Genomic DNA, 18,461 nt, shown 5'->3' with positions numbered 1-18,461 from the left:
TTTTATAGACAATGGGGGTCATTTACTAAAGGCCCGATTCGCGTTTTCCCGACGTGTTACCCCGAATATTTCCCATTTGCGCCGATTTCCCCTGAATTGCCCCGGGATTTTGGCGCACGCGATCGGATTGTGGCGCATCGACGCTGGCATGCACGCGACGGAAATCGGGGGCGTGGCCGAACGAAAACCCGACGGATTCGGAAAAACCGCCACATTTTTTTAAAAAAATGTGTTGCGGAGCTTGCACTTACCTTCACTCAGCCCGGCTCGGTGTATTCCAGTGCATTCCGATGCTCTTCAGCGCAGCAGCGCCACCTGGTGGACGGCGGAGGAACTGCCTTAATGAATCCTGGCCGGACCCGAATCCACCGCAGAGAACGCACCGCTGGATCGCGAATGGTCTCCTGCTGCGGATCGCGCTGGCGCACTGACAGTGTCAGCTCAATCATTAAAACGATATAAAACGTCCTGATGCGGCAATGGCCCCGCTGATGAGGACAATTTATATTGTCTTGCGTCCTTAAGGGGTTAAGTGCACCAACCCCTTAAGGACACACCGGAGTAGGGAAGTGACACATGCGCACGATCTTAGTGAATTGCCGCACAGCGCATTATACACGGGCAATGCACTTCCTGTGAACTCCAGTGACCCGCTTTGTAAATGAGCCCCAATATATAATTATTGGACTGTGGGAGAGGGGGCGTCTGTCTATAGGGGCCTCAGGCAGCGGATAGGTCGCACGTGAGCAAATACAAACCTATAAAAAATGTATGAGAAAGATTCGTGTGAATGAGGCCCAGTAAGTCTATAGTAGCGTCAGAGGACATTCGGCTTCTCGTCAGAGATCATCAACCATAGAAAACCTTCCATCTACACAGATCACATGAGAGGGAATCACAGGACAATCCGACATTATCCGGAATCTGTTTATTACATTGTTACAGGTCATAGAACCGAGGGATGTCGTCCCCGCTGATAATCTGCGCCTTTGTCCCGTCCGTGGTGACAGTCACCAGATAGATGACGCCTCCGCTAGATCCGTCTCTACCCATCGCCAGGCCCAGCGCTGAACGGAGGAAACAACACGAAATTAACTCTATACAATGATTTATACACAAAAATGGATCTAAAGAAGAAGCAATTACTGGTGACCCAAAGCCAAGAACCTTCATGTAACATAAGCCCCAACCCCATCGGCGACCATCGGACAACCCGACAGATTCTGACTACGCGCGGGATTTACCCCTCTGACAGGATCCACTTTTCTTTAAGCTTCTTTTGCCCTTGTTTTTAATATTATGCAAATGAGTCTGAAAGGCTCCAGGCTCCATTAAAACCTATGAAGCCCAGAGCCCCTCAGGCTCATTTGCATAATTTTAAAAGCCTTTGTTTGTAAAAAAAAAAAAAAAGGAAATAAGAAGCTAAAAGAAGAGCTCATCCTGGCAGAGGGGTCGCACACCAGTAGGTCAGTGCTGGGTTTACAGTCCTTCATCCTGGTGGCAGGTGTCCTTTAACATTATAGTGTTTGGTAGATGTTGTTGATTTCTTTACCGTTCACAGCAAATTTCTCGCACTGCTCCCGTGACATTCCGGGTTTAAAAGCAGAATCCACATAACCGTATATGAACGTGCTGCCGGATCCACCTATAGCAAAAGGCTGGCGCGTTATCATCCCGCCCAGCGTCCCGTAGACCTGTAGAGAAGACACATTATAAGAAGTGAAAACGTGATGTGCTGATTGTTAGATTATTTCTGGGTCTGACAATTGTTTTCTATACACTGGACACAAGTTTAAAGGGGTTTTCCCATTTTGGCAAATTAATGTTATTGTTTGCATAATAAAAATGTATACAATTTACCAATATACTTTGTGTATCTATTTTTCACAGTTTTCTAGATCTCTGCTTGCTGTCTTCCTGTAGAAAGCTTCTATGTTTAATTCCTGTGGACAGAAATCTGACCATGGTCACACAGGTGCGCGGCTTGTTATATCACACAGGTGCACGGCTTGTTATATCACACAGGTGCACAGCTCGTTATATATCACACAGGTGCACGGCTCATTATATCACACAGGTGCACGGCTCGTTATATCACACAGGAACGCGGCTCGTTATGTATCACACAGGTGCATGGCTCGTTATATCACACAGGTGCACAGCTCGTTATATCACACAGGTGCACGGCTCGTTATATCACACAGGTGCCTGGCTCGTTATATATCACACAGGTGCCTGGCTCGTTATATATCACACAGGTGCCTGGCTCGTTATATATCACACAGGTGCACGGCTTATTATATCACACAGGAGCACGGCTCGTTATATCACACAGGTGCACGGCTCGTTATATCACACAGGTGCCTGGCTTGTTATATCACACAGGTGCGCGGCTTGTTATATCACACAGGTGCACAGCTCGTTATATCACACAGGTGCACGGCTCGTTATATCACACAGGTGCCTGGCTCGTTATATCACACAGGTGCACAGCTCGTTATATCACACAGGTGCACGGCTCGTTATGTATCACACAGGTGTGCAGCTCGTTATATCACACAGGTGCACGGCTCATTATATCACACAGGTGCGCAGCTTGTTATATATCACACAGGTGCACAGCTCGTTACATCACACAGGTGCACGGCTCGTTATATGGCATACAGGTGCACGGCTCGTTATATCACACAGGTGCATGGCTCGTTATATAGCATACAGGTGCGCAGCTTGTTATATATCACACAGGTGCACAGCTCGTTACATCACACAGGTGCACGGCTCGTTATATCACACAGGTGCACAGCTCGTTATATCACACAGGTGCACGGCTCGTTATATCACACAGGTGCGCGGCTCGTTATATATCACACAGGTGCATGGCTCATTATATCACACAGGTGCGCAGCTTGTTATATATCACACAGGTGCACAGCTCGTTACATCACACAGGTGCACGGCTCGTTATATAGCATACAGGTGCGCGGCTCGTTATATCACACAGGTGCACGGCTCATTATATCACACAGGTGCACGGCTCGTTATATCACACAGGTGCGCGTCTCGTTATATCACACAGGTGCACGGCTCATTATATCACACAGGTGCACGGCTCGTTATATCACACAGGTGCGCGGCTCGTTATATATCACACAGGTGCGCGGCTCGTTATATATCACACAGGTGCACGGCTCCTTATATCACACAGGTGCACGGCTCGTTATATCACACAGGTGCACGGCTCATTATATCACACAGGTGCACTGCTCCTTATATCACACAGGTGCACGGCTCGTTATATCACACAGGTGCGCGGCTCGTTATATCACACAGGTGCACTGCTCCTTGTATCACACAGGTGCACGGCTCGTTATGTCACAGAGAGAAACCGGAGCTTTGTGTTATAACGAGCCGTGCACCTGTGTGACCAGATTTCTGTCCACTGGAAGTAACATAGAAGCTTTCTATAGAATGACAGCAAGCAGAGATCTAGAAAACTGTGAGGAATTGATACAGAAAGTATATTGGAAAATTGTATCACTTTTCATTATACAAACAATAAGATTTATTTTCTGAAATGGGAAACCCCCTTTAAGGTTCTGCCCCGTCTATTGCTGTGGTGCAGCTGATTGGTGGAGGTTCTTGTTTCGCGTCCGTGAGATATCGATGACTTATTCTGTGGATCGGTCATCAGTATAAAAATTTTAAAAAAGGACAGAAAACTTGTTTGAAAAGGATGGTCCGACCCAGGAAATACTGATGTCTTGTTTGTTTTTAGGTCATCGCTGCCCCCAATCACTGATCCTTGTGGGGCCCTGTACACGTGTGATCGCTGATGAGGCCAGTGACATTAGGTTTGTGTATAGGTGAACGGTGAGGCCTGTGATTGACTGCAGCAGTGACCTGAAAATGTACAAAGTGCCATCACCTCCAATCCAGTGGAAAATTTCTTTACGTTTATTAACATTTTTTGGGGTCAGACCTTGGAGCAGTGCGGAGCCTCCCCGAGCAGTGCCGGCTGCACCCCCCATTGTTTTTCTTCTCTTCTTTTATAATCTTTAGCTTTGGTGAGGCGGCCACTTACCTGCCCTCCATTCTTCTGGTCCCAGCCGGCCACAATGAGATGAGCCACCATCTCCTCCTTGTACTTGTAGCTGATCCCCTTCACCAGGTTTGCGGCGGCGATCACTCGAGGAGGAGCTCCCATCTCTACACTGTAACAAGGAAGACAGAAACAAATTACAAATTTGTCTCTAAAATAATTTTACTGTTAATTTTCCTACAATCACCCCCATCATTGTAGATACTTACAGGGTTATAAGACTTTTAGGACAATGTTTGAAAGCCAATTCTAAAGTATGTGGCACCTCGTAAAAATGTATATTATCTGCATCTACCCCTTACCTGCCACTTACCTGTGCACCTCCATGTAGTAATGCACCATATCCGCTACTTACCTGTGCACCTCCATGTAGTAATGCACCATATCCGCTACTTACCTGTGCACCTCCATGTAGTATTGCACCATATCCACCACTTACCTGTGCACCTCCATGTAGTAATGCACCATATCCACCACTTACCTGTGCACCTCCATGTAGTATTGCACCATATCCACCACTTACCTGTGCACCTCCATGTAGTAATGCACCATATCCACCACTTACCTGTGCACCTCCATGTAGTAATGCACCATATCCGCTACTTACCTGTGCACCTCCATGTAGTAATGCACCATATCCGCCACTTACTTGTGCACCTCCATGTAGTAATGCACCATATCCGCCACTTACCTGTGCACCTCCATGTAGTAATGCACCATATCCACCACTTACCTGTGCACCTCCATGTAGTATTGCACCATATCCACCACTTACCTGTGCACCTCCATGTAGTAATGCACCATATCCGCTACTTACCTGTGCACCTCCATGTAGTATTGCACCATATCCACCACTTACCTGTGCACCTCCATGTAGTAATGCACCATATCCGCCACTTACCTGTGCACCTCCATGTAGTAATGCACCATATCCGCCACGGCCTGAGCACCTCCATGTAGTAATGCACCATATCCGCTACTTACCTGTGCACCTCCATGTAGTAATGCACCATATCCACCACTTACCTGTGCACCTCCATGTAGTAATGCACCATATCCGCTACTTACCTGTGCACCTCCATGTAGTAATGCACCATATCCACCACTTACCTGTGCACCTCCATGTAGTAATGCACCATATCCGCTACTTACCTGTGCACCTCCATGTAGTAATGCACCATATCCGCCACTTACCTGTGCACCTCCATGTAGTAATGCACCATATCCGCCACTTACCTGTGCACCTCCATGTAGTAATGCACCTTATCCGCCACTTACCTGTGCACCTCCATGTAGTAATGCACCATATCCACCACTTACCTGTGCACCTCCATGTAGTAATGCACCATATCCGCCACTTACCTGTGCACCTCCATGTAGTAATGCACCATATCCACCACTTACCTGTGCACCTCCATGTAGTAATGCACCATATCCGCCACTTACCTGTGCACCTCCATGTAGTAATGCACCATATCCGCCACTTACCTGTGCACCTCCATGTAGTAATGCACCATATCCGCCACTTACCTGTGCACCTCCATGTAGTAATGCACCATATCCACCACTTACCTGTGCACCTCCATGTAGTAATGCACCATATCCGCCACTTACCTGTGCACCTCCATGTACTAATGCACCATATCCACCACTTACCTGTGCACCTCCATGTACTAATGCACCATATCCGCCACTTACCTGTGCACCTCCATGTAGTAATGCACCATATCCGCCACTTACCTGTGCACCTCCATGTAGTAATGCACCATATCCGCCACTTACCTGTGCACCTCCATGTAGTAATGCACCATATCCACCACTTACCTGTGCACCTCCATGTACTAATGCACCATATCCGCCACTTACCTGTGCACCTCCATGTAGTAATGCACCATATCCACCACTTACCTGTGCACCTCCATGTAGTAATGCACCATATCCACCACTTACCTGTGCACCTCCATGTAGTAATGCACCATATCCGCCACTTACCTGTGCACCTCCATGTAGTAATGCACCATATCCACCACTTACCTGTGCACCTCCATGTAGTAATGCACCATATCCACCACTTACCTGTGCACCTCCATGTAGTAATGCACCATATCCGCCACGGCCTGAGCATCGGCAGCGGAGCCGGACAGCGCACAGTATATCTTCTCATGGATTGGGGCCAGTTTATTAAATACTCGGTTCACGACGGCTTCTCTGTAAGGAGAAGAAGAAGAAAAGTCCGTACAGGATCCGAGAAACCGGAGACCTCAGGAACCTCAGAGGGGAACTCACCCAGCGGACACCCTGGAGTCCGACCCAATGACTATTCCTCCATCAAACTCCACCGCGATGATCGTCGTCTAAAAATGGACAACAGGAGACGTAACTACTGTGTGTAGGTTCGTCCTATTTCAACAAATTAATGTTATTGTTTGTATTATAAAGAGTTATACAAATTTCCAATATACTTTCTGTATCAATTCCTCTTTGTTTTCTAGATCTCTGCTTGCTGTCATTCTATAGGAAGCTTCTATGTTACTTCCAGTGGATAGAAATCTGACCCTGGTCACACAGGTGCACGGCTCGTTATATCACACAGGTGCACGGCTTGTTATATATCACACAGGTGCACGGCTCATTATATCACACAGGTGCACGGCCCATTATATCACACAGGTGCACGGCCCATTATATCACACAGGTACACGGCTCGTTACATCACACAGGTGCACGGCTCGTTACATCACACAGGTGCACGTCTCGTTACAACACAGGTGCACGGCTCGTTACATCACACAGGTGCACGGCTTGTTACATCACACAGGTACACGGCTCGTTACATCACACAGGTGCACGGCTCGTTACATCACACAGGTGCATGGCTCCTTATATCACACAGGTGCACGGCTTGTTATATATCACACAGGTGCACGGCTCATTATATCACACAGGTGCACGGCTTGTTATATATCACACAGGTGCACGGCTCGTTATATCACACAGGTGCACGGCCCATTATATCACACAGGTGTACAGCTTGTTATATCACACAGGTACGCGGCTCGTTACATCACACAGGTGCACGGCTCGTTACATCACACAGGTGCACGGCTTGTTATATATCACACAGGTGCATGGCTCGTTACATCACACAGGTACACGGCCTGTTATATATCACACAGGTGCACGGCTCGTTATATCACACAGGTGCACGGCCCATTATATCACACAGGTGCACGACCCGTTATATCACACAGGTGCACGGCTCGTTATATCACACAGGTGCACAGCCCGTTGTATCACAAAGGTGCACGGCTCGTTACATCACACAGGTGCACGGCTCGTTATATCACACAGGTGCACAGCTCGTTATATCACACAGGTGCACGGCTCGTTATATCACACAGGTGCACAGCCCGTTGTATCACACGGTGCACGGCTCGTTAGTATCACACAGGTGCACGGCTCGTTATATATCACACAGGTACACGGCTCGTTATATATCACACAGGTGCACGGCTCGTTACATCACACAGGAGCACGGCTCGTTATATCACACAGGTGCACGGCTCGTTATATCACACAGGTGCACGGCTCGTTATATCACACAGGTGCACGGCTCGTTATATATCACACAGGTGCACGGCTCGTTATATATCACACAGGTGCACGGCTCGTTATATCACACAGGTGCGCGGCTTGTTATATATCACACAGGTGCACAGCTCGTTATATCACACAGGTGCACGGCTCGTTATATCACACAGGTGCACAGCCCGTTGTATCACACGGTGCACGGCTCGTTAGTATCACACAGGTGCACGGCTCGTTATATATCACACAGGTACACGGCTCGTTATATCACACAGGAGCACGGCTCGTTATATCACACAGGTGCACGGCTCGTTATATCACACAGGTGCACGGCTCGTTATATCACACAGGTGCACGGCTCGTTATATCACAGAGGTGCACGGCTCGTTATATATCACACAGGTGCACGGCTCGTTAGTATCACAGAGAGTAATCAGAGCTGTGTGATGTAATTATATATATAATGATATACATTGTGGAGACACTTTTGTGCGCCATTGTATGATGCTTACACGAGGCACTAGATTTAACCCTTAGAGAACCTTATTATTTGACCCCACTACATTTTCTCTCCCTCCCCCCTCTTTAGTTTCCAGGTTGTAACCACTTTGTGTGATATATATATATTAGTGTATAAATCTGTAACATTGTATAACAGATATGATAGAACTTCCTCCATCCTCCCCCCTCCTCATACACCCCCTTATCTCTCCGCTCCCCTGCAGATTACAGGACATTTAACCCTTACAGGTTACAGGGTCCACGATGTGACTCTTACCCCAGTGGAGACCTCACAGGCAGAATTATTCCGATCCCCAAAAGACGGCATTTTACTTTCTTCCTGTAAATCGAAGCAAAAGTGAAAGTGCAGAATCTGAGGAGAGAAGCTGCGAGGCGTCTGTGTCACGGGGTGCACTCAGGGTGCAGTCACACGTTCAGTTTTTCAGATGCCCAAACCTGGAATGGAGTAAAAGGAGGAGGAGGAGCAGCAACTTTTAAATATTTGTCTCACCCCATTATCACCCACACCGGCTTTTGGCTTCAAAAACTGCATCTGAAAAACTGAACGTGTGACATCGCCCTTAGACACACGACGGCTGTAATGCAACAATTAAAAAAAACAACATTTCTCTCCATCCCCCTCCATGTCCCCCCAGTAAGTCCCCAGGAAACCAACGGCTGATCGGTTGCGGTGCTATACAGCGTCACCAATGGAATAATCAAAGGTGGCCACCAATCCAAATTTATATATTTAAATGCAGATGCGTTTTACAGACAACTGAAATATATCATTTTCTTAGAACCAGAGATTTGCACCTAAAAATTGTCCTGAGTTGGATTTGGATGCCTCTACATTATATTATCTTCCTCGTAGACCCTAAGCTCTCGTGAGCAGCTCCCTCATTCCTATTGTTTTATTATCTGACCATTGTATTGTCCCCCATGGACTGTAATGTGCTGCAGAATATGATGTATAAAGATTTATTGATTCAAAATGATTCATTATCTGCAAAACTTTCACAAGTCTGAGTGGCTCCTCCAGAGAAGTTTTGTCAGATGCTCTGGACTCTTCAAGGTCTTTGTTGAAGGTCATGATGGATTTTCTTACATCTCTCAGATCTGCCTGTACATTGCTTGAGATGGAAAGTTACATTTACACCAATAACCCCCCCCCTCATCCTCATAGACTGTAAGCTCTTGTGTCCCCCCTCATCCTCATAGACTGTAAGCTCTTGTGTCCCCCCTCATCCTCATAAACTGTAAGCTCTTGTGTCCTCCCCTCATCCTCATAGACTGTAAGCTCTTGTGTCATCCCCTCATCCTCATAGACTGTAAGCTCTTGTGTCACCCCCTCATCCTCATAGACTGTAAGCTCTTGTGTCACCCCCTCATCCTCATAGACTGTAAGCTCTTGTGTCACCCCCTCATCCTCATAGACTGTAAGCTCTTGTGTCCTCCCCTCATCCTCATAGACTGTAAGCTCTTGTGTCACCCCCTCATCCTCATAGACTGTAAGCTCTTGTGTCACCCCCTCATCCTCATAGACTGTAAGCTCTTGTGTCCTCCCCTCATCCTCATAGACTGTAAGCTCTTGTGTCACCCCCTCATCCTCATAGACTGTAAGCTCTTGTGTCACCCCCTCATCCTCATAGACTGTAAGCTCTTGTGTCACCCCCTCATCCTCATAGACTGTAAGCTCTTGTGTCACCCCCTCATCCTCATAGACTGTAAGCTCTTGTGTCCTCCCCTCATCCTCATAGACTGTAAGCTCTTGTGTCACCCCCTCATCCTCATAGACTGTAAGCTCTTGTGTCACCCCCTCATCCTCATAGACTGTAAGCTCTTGTGTCCTCCCCTCATCCTCATAGACTGTAAGCTCTTGTGTCACCCCCTCATCCTCATAGACTGTAAGCTCTTGTGTCACCCCCTCATCCTCATAGACTGTAAGCTCTTGTGTCACCCCCTCATCCTCATAGACTGTAAGCTCTTGTGTCACCCTCTCATCCTCATAGACTGTAAGCTCTTGTGTCACTCCCTCATCCTCATAGACTGTAAGCTCTTGTGTCACCCCTCATCCTCATAGACTATAAGCTTTTGTGTCACTCCCCTCATCCTCATAGACTGTAAGCTCTTGTGTCACCCCCTCATCCTCATAGACTGTAAGCTCTTGTGTCACCCCCTCATCCTCATAGACTGTAAGCTTTTGTGTCACCCCCTCATCCTCATAGACTGTAAGCTCTTGTGTCACTCCCTCATCCTCATAGACTGTAAGCTCTTGTGTCACCCCTCATCCTCATAGACTATAAGCTTTTGTGTCACTCCCCTCATCCTCATAGACAGTACGCTCTTGTGTCACCCCCTCATCCTCATAGACTGTAAGCTCTTGTGTCCCCCTCATCCTCATAGACTGTAAGCTCTTGTGTCACTCCCTCATCCTCATAGACTGTAAGCTCTTGTGACCCCCTCATCCTCATAGACTGTAAGCTCTTGTGTCACTCCCTCATCCTCATAGACTGTAAGCTCTTGTGACCCCCTCATCCTCATAGACTGTAAGCTCTTGTGACCCCCTCATCCTCATAGACTGTAAGCTCTTGTGTCCCCCCTCATCCTCATAGACTGTAAGCTTTTGTGTCACCCCCTCATCCTCATAGACTGTAAGCTCTTGTGTCCCCCCTCATCCTCATAGACTGTAAGCTTTTGTGTCACCCCCTCATCCTCATAGACTGTAAGCTCTTGTGTCCCCCCTCATCCTCATAGACTGTAAGCTCTTGTGTCCCCCCTCATCCTCATAGACTGTAAGCTCTTGTGTCACCCCCTCATCCTCATAGACTGTAAGTTCTTGTGTCCCCCTCATCCTCATAGACTGTAAGCTCTTGTGTCCCCCTCATCCTCATAGACTGTAAGCTCTTGTGTCACCCCCTCATCCTCATAGACTGTAAGCTCTTGTGTCCCCCCTCATCCTCATAGACTGTAAGCTCTTGTGTCACCCCCTCATCCTCATAGTCTGTAAGCTCTTGTGTCCCTCCCTCATCCTCATAGACTGTAAGCTCTTGTGTCCCCCCTCATCCTCATAGACTGTAAACTTTTGTGTCCCCCCTCATCCTCATAGACTGTAAGCTCTTGTGTCTCCCCTCATCCTCATAGACTGTAAGCTCTTGTGTCACCCCCTCATCCTCATAGACTGTAAGCTCTTGTGTCACCCCCTCATCCTCATAGACTGTAAGCTCTTGTGTCACCCCCTCATCCTCATAGACTGTAAGCTCTTGTGTCACCCCCTCATCCTCATAGACTGTAAGCTCTTGTGTCACCCCCTCATCCTCATAGACTGTAAGCTCTTGTGTCACCCCCTCATCCTCATACACTGTAAGCTCTTGTGTCACCTCCTCATCCTCATAGACTGTAAGCTCTTGTGTCTCACCTCATCCTCATAGACTGTAAGCTCTTGTGTCCCCCTCTCATCCTCATAGACAGTAAGCTCTTGTGTCACCCCCTCATCCTCATAGACTGTAAGCTCTTGTGTCACCCCCTCATCCTCATAGACTGTAAGCTCTTGTGTCACCCCCTCATCCTCATAGACTGTAAGCTCTTGTGTCTCCCCCTCATCCTCATAGACTGTAAGCTCTTGTGTCCCCCCTCATCCTCATAGACTGTAAGCTCTTGTGTCACCCCCTCATCCTCATAGACTGTAAGCTCTTGTGTCACCCCCTCATCCTCATAGACTGTAAGCTCTTGTGTCTCCCCCTCATCCTCATAGACTGTAAGCTCTTGTGTCCCCCCTCATCCTCATAGACTGTAAGCTCTTGTGTCCTCCCTCTCATCCTCATAGACTGTAAGCTCTTGTGTCCCCCCTCATCCTCATAGACTGTAAGCTCTTGTGTCCCCCCTCATCCTCATAGACTGTAAGCTCTTGTGTCCCCCCTCATCCTCATAGACTGTAAGCTCTTGTGTCCCCCCTCATCCTCATAGACTGTAAGCTCTTGTGTCCCCCCCTCATCCTTATAGTCTGTAAGCTCTTGTGTCCCTCCCTCATCCTCATAGACTGTAAGCTCTTGTGTCCTCCCTCTCATCCTCATAGACTGTAAGCTCTTGTGTCAGGCCCCTCCCCCCTATGATGCTTGTACTGTGTAATGTAATATTATATGTGTCTCCTATCACATTCTCACTAAAACCTACATTTGCTTTTATTTTCACTGATAAATGTAATGGAAATCTCCCATCAGACTCCATCCTGATAACCGGGGACATCCCTCATAGATCCGGGCCCCGGGACTGTGTTATCCATCGCCTCCTGCCTTCTAACATCAACTGTTATAATTATGATAATGATCCAGAAGGGCTCCAGGGGTGTTACCAGAGCCCGGCAGTGCTGTAGCTTCCCAGGCTGTTACACTGATGGGTGTTTCAATTTTGGCAGCCCCAATCCCACAAACCAACACATAAAATAGTTTTGTCTAAAATTATACTGTGAGGCTTATTCAGGGAAACCAAACACCACAAGTAATAAAATAATCAATAAATAATTTTAATAAAATCTATTGTATAAACCAAATTAATAATCACATCATAAAGATGTTATCAATAATTCACTGTCTACCCCGGTGACAAACATGGTGTCAGTCTGTAAACACTTCTATACAGGGCAGGAGGTCGGGAGGTCAGGAGGTTGGGGGTCGGGAGGTCGGGAGGTTGGGGGTCGGGAGGTTGGGGGTCGGTAGATCAGGAGGTCGGGGGTCGGTAGGTCAGGAGGTCGGGAGGACAGGAGGTCGGGAGGTTGGGGGTCGGAAGGTCAGGAGGTCAGGAGGTTGGGGGTCGGTAGGTCAGGTGGTCGGGAGGTTGGGGGTCGGGAGGTTGGGGGTCGGTAGGTTGGGGGTCGGAAGGTCAGGAGGTCAGGAGGTTGGGGGTCGGTAGGTCAGGAGGTCAGGTGGTCCGGAGGTCGGGAGGTTGGGGGTCGGTAGGTTGGGGGTCGGGAGGTCAGGAGGTTGGAGGTCGGGAGGTTGGGGGTCGGGAGGTCAGGAGGTCAGGTGGTCGGGAGGTTGGGGGTCGGAAGGTCAGGAGGTCAGGAGGTTGGGGGTCGGGAGGTCGGGAGGTTGGGGGTCGGTAGGTCAGGAGGTCAGGTGGTCGGGAGGTTGGGGGTCGGGAGGTCAGGAGGTCGGGAGGTTGGGGGTCGGTAGGTCAGGAGGTTGGGGGTCGGGAGGTCAGGAGGTTGGAGGTCGGGAGGTTGGGGGTCGGTAGGTCAGGAGGTCAGGTGGTCGGGAGGTTGGGGGTCTGAAGGTCAGGAGGTCGGGGGTCGGGAGGTTGGGGGTCGGTAGGTCAGGAGGTCAGGTGGTCGGGAGGTTGGGGGTCGGGAGGTCGGGTGCTGATCTCCTCCAGCTTCTTCCATCGTCAGGTGATGCTTGACCACCCCAGGTCCCTCCCTCACTGACAGCTGCCAATCAAGCAGAAGCCTACAATCCTTTGTCCTGCTACAGAAACTTCTAGAACCCGATCAGATCCGATCGGATCGTCAGCTCCACTGCCCGGGAGAGGTAAGTACCACCTGTAACAACGAGTACAGGGAGAGAGAACAAACCAACACTAATAACACATTGATCATCCGGCATCACATACTCTCACAGTCAGTATCAGACTCGGCTCCTCGGGCCCGTCCTCCGTCAACTTCTACAAAACAGAGACTCGAAAAGCCTCCAAATTGTCTTCTGGGGTCCGGTACTAGGTTAGAGCCTGGGCCCAGTGGAGGATCTTCTGATACTCTGGACCAGTTGACCTGGAGCCAAGTCTGTGTCGGCATCTTTCTCACTTACCAATAGAAGGTTGTGGAGACATTGGGGGTCATTTACTAAGGGCCCGATTCGTGTTTTCCCGATGTGTTACCCAAATATTTCCGATTTGCGCCAATTTTTCCCTGTATTGCCCCGGGATTTTGGCACACGTGATTGGATTGTGGCGCATCGGCGCTGGCATGCACGCGACGGAAATGGTGGGGGGGCGTGGCCGAACGAAAACCCGACGGATTCGGAAAAACTGCCGCATTTAAAAAAAAAAAAAGTGTAGCGGAGCTTGCACTTACCTTCACTAGGAATAGGCCGGTGAACTTGAGTGCGTTCCGATGCTCTTCAGTGCAGCAGCACCACCTGGTGGACGTCGGAGGAACTGCCTTAATGAATCCCAGCCGGACCCGAATTCACCGCAGAGAACGCGCCGCTGGATCGCGAATGGACCGGGTAAGTAAATGTGCCCCATTGGGCCAAAATGCGCCAAAATCCCGGGGCAATTCAGGGAAAATCGGTGCAAATCGGAAATATTCGGGTAACACGTCGGGAAAGTGCGAATCAGGCCCTTAGTAAATGACCCCCACTGACTTTTGCTGTTATTCACTTGTGTGAACGGGGCTCTAGTAGGTGGCCGACCTTGAATCACACCCATCACTCCACAGTCACCTTTGGCTTGTAAGGGTTATATCTGACTCTATTCACATTTGTTCTGATTATTTTGCTCATCTTCTGGTTTTTGACCCTTGGCTTGTGCCTGTGACTTTTCTTTCAATATCGATCCTATCATTGTTTGCTCTCACAGGTGCTGACCCGGTTGTGTTTTCTGTTTGTCCTGATTTGTGTCTGCACAGAGTCCTAGGGAGGGATTGTCTTCCAGTTGTCTTGTGTCACTAGGACACGCTGAGGCAATAGGCAGCTGTCAATTTTGGGGGCTAAGTTTAGGACTTACTGTCAAATTATTACTAGGGACTGGGGCTGTGACCATGTGTCCTCCGGTTAGTGACTGGGGGACCCCTCTTATTATGGGGACTTCTGTAGCTGGGCTCATCTCTGCCCCAGCTATTACTGTCAGTCAGAAAATGTAGAGTAGCTTCTGCCTGTGACCTCTGCTGCCCCAAACCAAGACAGAACTGCTTACTTTTAGGCTACATGCACACTGCCGCACCGTAGCATGGCGGGCACACAGCAGCGCGGGGAGAGGAGGAGGAGGTGAGCGCTGCCTCTCTCCATAGGAACATATGGGCCACGGCGCCGTAATACGGGAAAGATAGGACATGTGCTATCTCTTCCAGGGCTATGGAGCAGTACGGTGCAGCACACGTGCCATGCAGTGAGCCCATAGAAGTGTATGGGGGCCGTATATATGTCCCCCATACATGTGTATGAATGCAGCCTGAGGGCGAAGACACGCGTGGCGTTTTGGTTGTGTTTTGAAACGCATTACAACAGCTGAGATGAGGTGATTTGCCTAATTACATTCCTATTAACATTTGCATTTACAAAACGCAGTGTAAACACAGCGTTAACAGAGTGTTAGCAAAACGCAAACATAAACTCCATGTTAACACATGCGTTAACATCGCATTTACACTGCGTTTTGTAAGTGCAAATTTTAACAGTAATCTAATTAGGCAAATCCCCCCTCCTCAGCTGTTTGTAATGGATTTCAGAAGAACAAAAACTTCTTGCGTCTCAGTCAAGTCGTGTAAAAAGTGGGGTCACTCCAGTGCAGCTCAGCCGCGTGTTTCACAGGTTTTATTATGTGGGAATGTAATGATTTACTGAGCATCTTATACCGGAGCCCCCAATCCTCCCAGGAACCTCCCCCCTCCAGAGCCCCCCCAGGAGCCCCCCCCCAGAGCCCCCCCTGGGCCCCCCCCCCCCAGAGCCCCCCCTGGAGCACTCCCCAGAGCCCCCCCCAGAGCCCCCCCTGGAGCCCCCCCCAGGGCCCCCCCAGAGCCCCCCCTGGAGCCCCCCCCCCAGAGCTCCCCCCAGAGCCCCCCCTCTAATACTGCAGCTCACAGTACAGAGCTGTGTATTCCCATTTCTGTAACCTTTGCTGACGACTTCTACCTGGTAACAGCTGATGCATCATGGTCTCTGAATTTCCATTGGCCGCTGTGTGAATCACGATGAGAAAAACAAGATCAGGGACTTTCCTGTTCCAACCGTCTGAACAGGCGCCAATAACGATGATCCGGGTTATAGCAGCGTCACGCGCTCACTTATCCCTTACAGAGGTTAACCCTATGAGGGCCGGCCGGTCACAGCTCATGTCTCTGCACATGGTGTAACACAGGAAGGGAGAAAAAGGTTTTCTTAAATGTGCTCATTAACCCCTTCAGGAAGCAGCCGCTTATAGCTTCAGGCTCAGCCCCTTATTGGTAATCTGACAATCGTTGCTTTATGTAACTTAGAACTTTTGAACTCTTTAACTTTCATCTATTAACTTGTCACTGAAAAGTGCGATCCGGACCGTGCGCCCGATTTATCACGCAGAATGCACCAAAAAAGTGCTGCCCTCTATCGGGGAGTGAAGGGGGCGCCAGATTCATGGAGAACGGGCACCAGAAATCCTAAAGCTTTGTTTGTATGGAAGTCGGAACTGTATATTTTACAATTGTAACTCCAGACAAATACAATTGGATTTAGAAAAATGTTGGGTTGTCATAAGAACCAGGAGTAACACTAAAGCTTCATGACAGACGCCTGTGATAACTGTTACAGCTGGTGCCACAAGCATCGCTTTCTCTGCGTTTGAAAACGCAAACGCAGACAAAGCCGCACCCACTGGGGCGGGCCTCGGCCCGATCGCATCGGCGTTTCTATGGAAATGCCTGAGATCGGGAACGAGCCGCCGATGTTCTACATTAAATTATCAGATGTCAGACTCAGGTGTCAGACTCACATGTCAGGCTCAGGTGCCAGGCTCAGGTGTCAGGCTCAGGTGTCAGGCTCAGGTGCCAGGCTCAGGTGTCAGGCTCACATGTCAAGCTCAGGTGTCAGACTCAGGTGCCAGGCTCAGGTGTCAGGCTCAGGTGTCAGACTCAGGTGTCAGTGTTAGGTATCAAATATGCCATTGCATGATCTACATGTATGTATATGATTACATGGTCTTGTGACCATGTCCTAACATGGACACTGCAGTACTGTCTGGCCTTACTGACACAAAAACATGACAGCACATGGACAGCACATGGACAGCGCACGGACAGCTCATGGACAGCACATGGACAGCACATGGACAGCACATGGACAGCTCATGGACAGCTCATGGACAGCACATGGACAGCTCATGGACAGTTCGTGGACAGCACGTGGACAGCATGTGGACAGCACGTGGACAGCTCGTGGACAGCACGTGGACAGCAGGTGGACAGCTCATGGACAGCACGTGGACAGCTTGTGGACAGCACGTGGACAGCACGTGGACAGCACGTGGACAGCAAGTGGACAGCTCATGGACAGCACATGGACAGCACATGGACAGCACATGGCTTAGATAAATGTAATGCTTTGTAATGTGTCAGTATACACAGATTTTTTAATTTAGGGTTGGCCCATTTCTCTAAAATGTAGAACATGTCCCAGTCTGAACCGTTTTTCATGGTCTGTGAAATTTTGGGTGGCAACTGTTGAAGGTTATGATGATATATTAGTCCTGTGGACACATGACAGACCAGCAGAGGTGCGGCCAGTGTGACCCTGTATCATACACCGGGCTGTGAGACCATCATAAGTAATGTGAATATGTGCAACAACCGGCTGCCACGCGTCCAGAGACAATGGGGGACATTTACTTAAAGTGTCGGTGTCTGCATTGGCTTTGTTACCGACCTGCTCTGGGAAAGAAGACACACATTTAATATTGTAGAGCTGTGCAGAGACATTTCTGTCCCCGAGCCCATTTTCTGTCCCTGGGACCAAAATCTGTCCCAAGCACCAGAAATGTGTCCAACAGTCCCTGCTAGACCAGTTTTCTTTTGGTCTACTTTCCGCCAGTTTACAGCGCCCAAAAAGGGCTGCGACACATATTAATTCTGTCTGAGTTTCCACTCCGCCAAAGCCACGCCCCTTTTCGGAGAAGAGTCGGAGCAGACGGAAAAAGTCATTTTTTCTGTCCCCGACAGCTAATAAATAGGTCTGAGAGCAGAACATGTGGTGAGAGCGCCACAAAACTGGCGGAAACGCCATAGTAAATGTCCCCCAATGGCTGTGTGCATGTAGTCTTAGATGATGCCTGACCATGTGATGTCAATCAGCGATCATCAGAACAGCCTGGAGAAGACTTGTCAAGCAGCCCCGTGTCCCAAAATACCCGGCATACTACAGCGCTATGCAGTGACGAAAGGAGAAGGCAGAAGCGGTAATAAATGGCTTCTCCCTAGAGTCTGCAGCCGTGTCTGACAGCCAGAGATCCAGAGCTGCTCCCACGATAAGGACCGGAGCAGAAGAAACGCCGGGTTTAAAGGGCATCCACCACCAGGATGAAGGACTGTATG

The 18,461-nt window shown here is 49.1% G+C and overlaps 1 protein-coding gene across 1 annotated transcript; it reads right to left on the bottom strand.

Annotated features, from left to right (window-relative positions):
* Nucleotides 1–911: 911 nt before the first annotated feature.
* On the bottom strand, nt 912–8,629 carry PSMB9 (proteasome 20S subunit beta 9). Its single transcript, XM_072124119.1, has 6 exons — nt 8,466–8,629; nt 6,386–6,453; nt 6,176–6,307; nt 4,082–4,211; nt 1,553–1,694; nt 912–1,067 (listed from the first exon to the last, which is right to left on the bottom strand). Exons 1-6 carry the CDS (start codon nt 8,514–8,516, stop codon nt 940–942), a joined length of 651 nt encoding a protein of 216 aa, XP_071980220.1. The 5' UTR covers nt 8,517–8,629; the 3' UTR covers nt 912–939.
* Between the last annotated feature and the right edge of the window lie 9,832 nt (nt 8,630–18,461).

Source organism: Engystomops pustulosus, chromosome 9, assembly GCF_040894005.1.
Source record: "Engystomops pustulosus chromosome 9, aEngPut4.maternal, whole genome shotgun sequence".
In the NCBI taxonomy this organism is placed as follows: domain Eukaryota; kingdom Metazoa; phylum Chordata; class Amphibia; order Anura; family Leptodactylidae; genus Engystomops; species Engystomops pustulosus.
Note: the sequence above shows the minus strand (reverse complement) of the source record. Positions and strands in the feature narration are given on the sequence as shown.

Coding starts and splice junctions, on each gene's coding strand:
- PSMB9 (XM_072124119.1), bottom strand. CDS start 8,516: ATGCCGTCTTTTGGGGATCGGAATAATTCTGCCTGTGAGGTCTCCACT. Junction 4,212..6,175: donor TACTACATGGAGGTGCACAG/GTAAGTGGTGGA, acceptor TCCTTGTTACAG/TGTAGAGATGGGAGCTCCTC. Junction 1,068..1,552: donor CGAGAAATTTGCTGTGAACG/GTAAAGAAATCA, acceptor TCCTCCGTTCAG/CGCTGGGCCTGGCGATGGGT.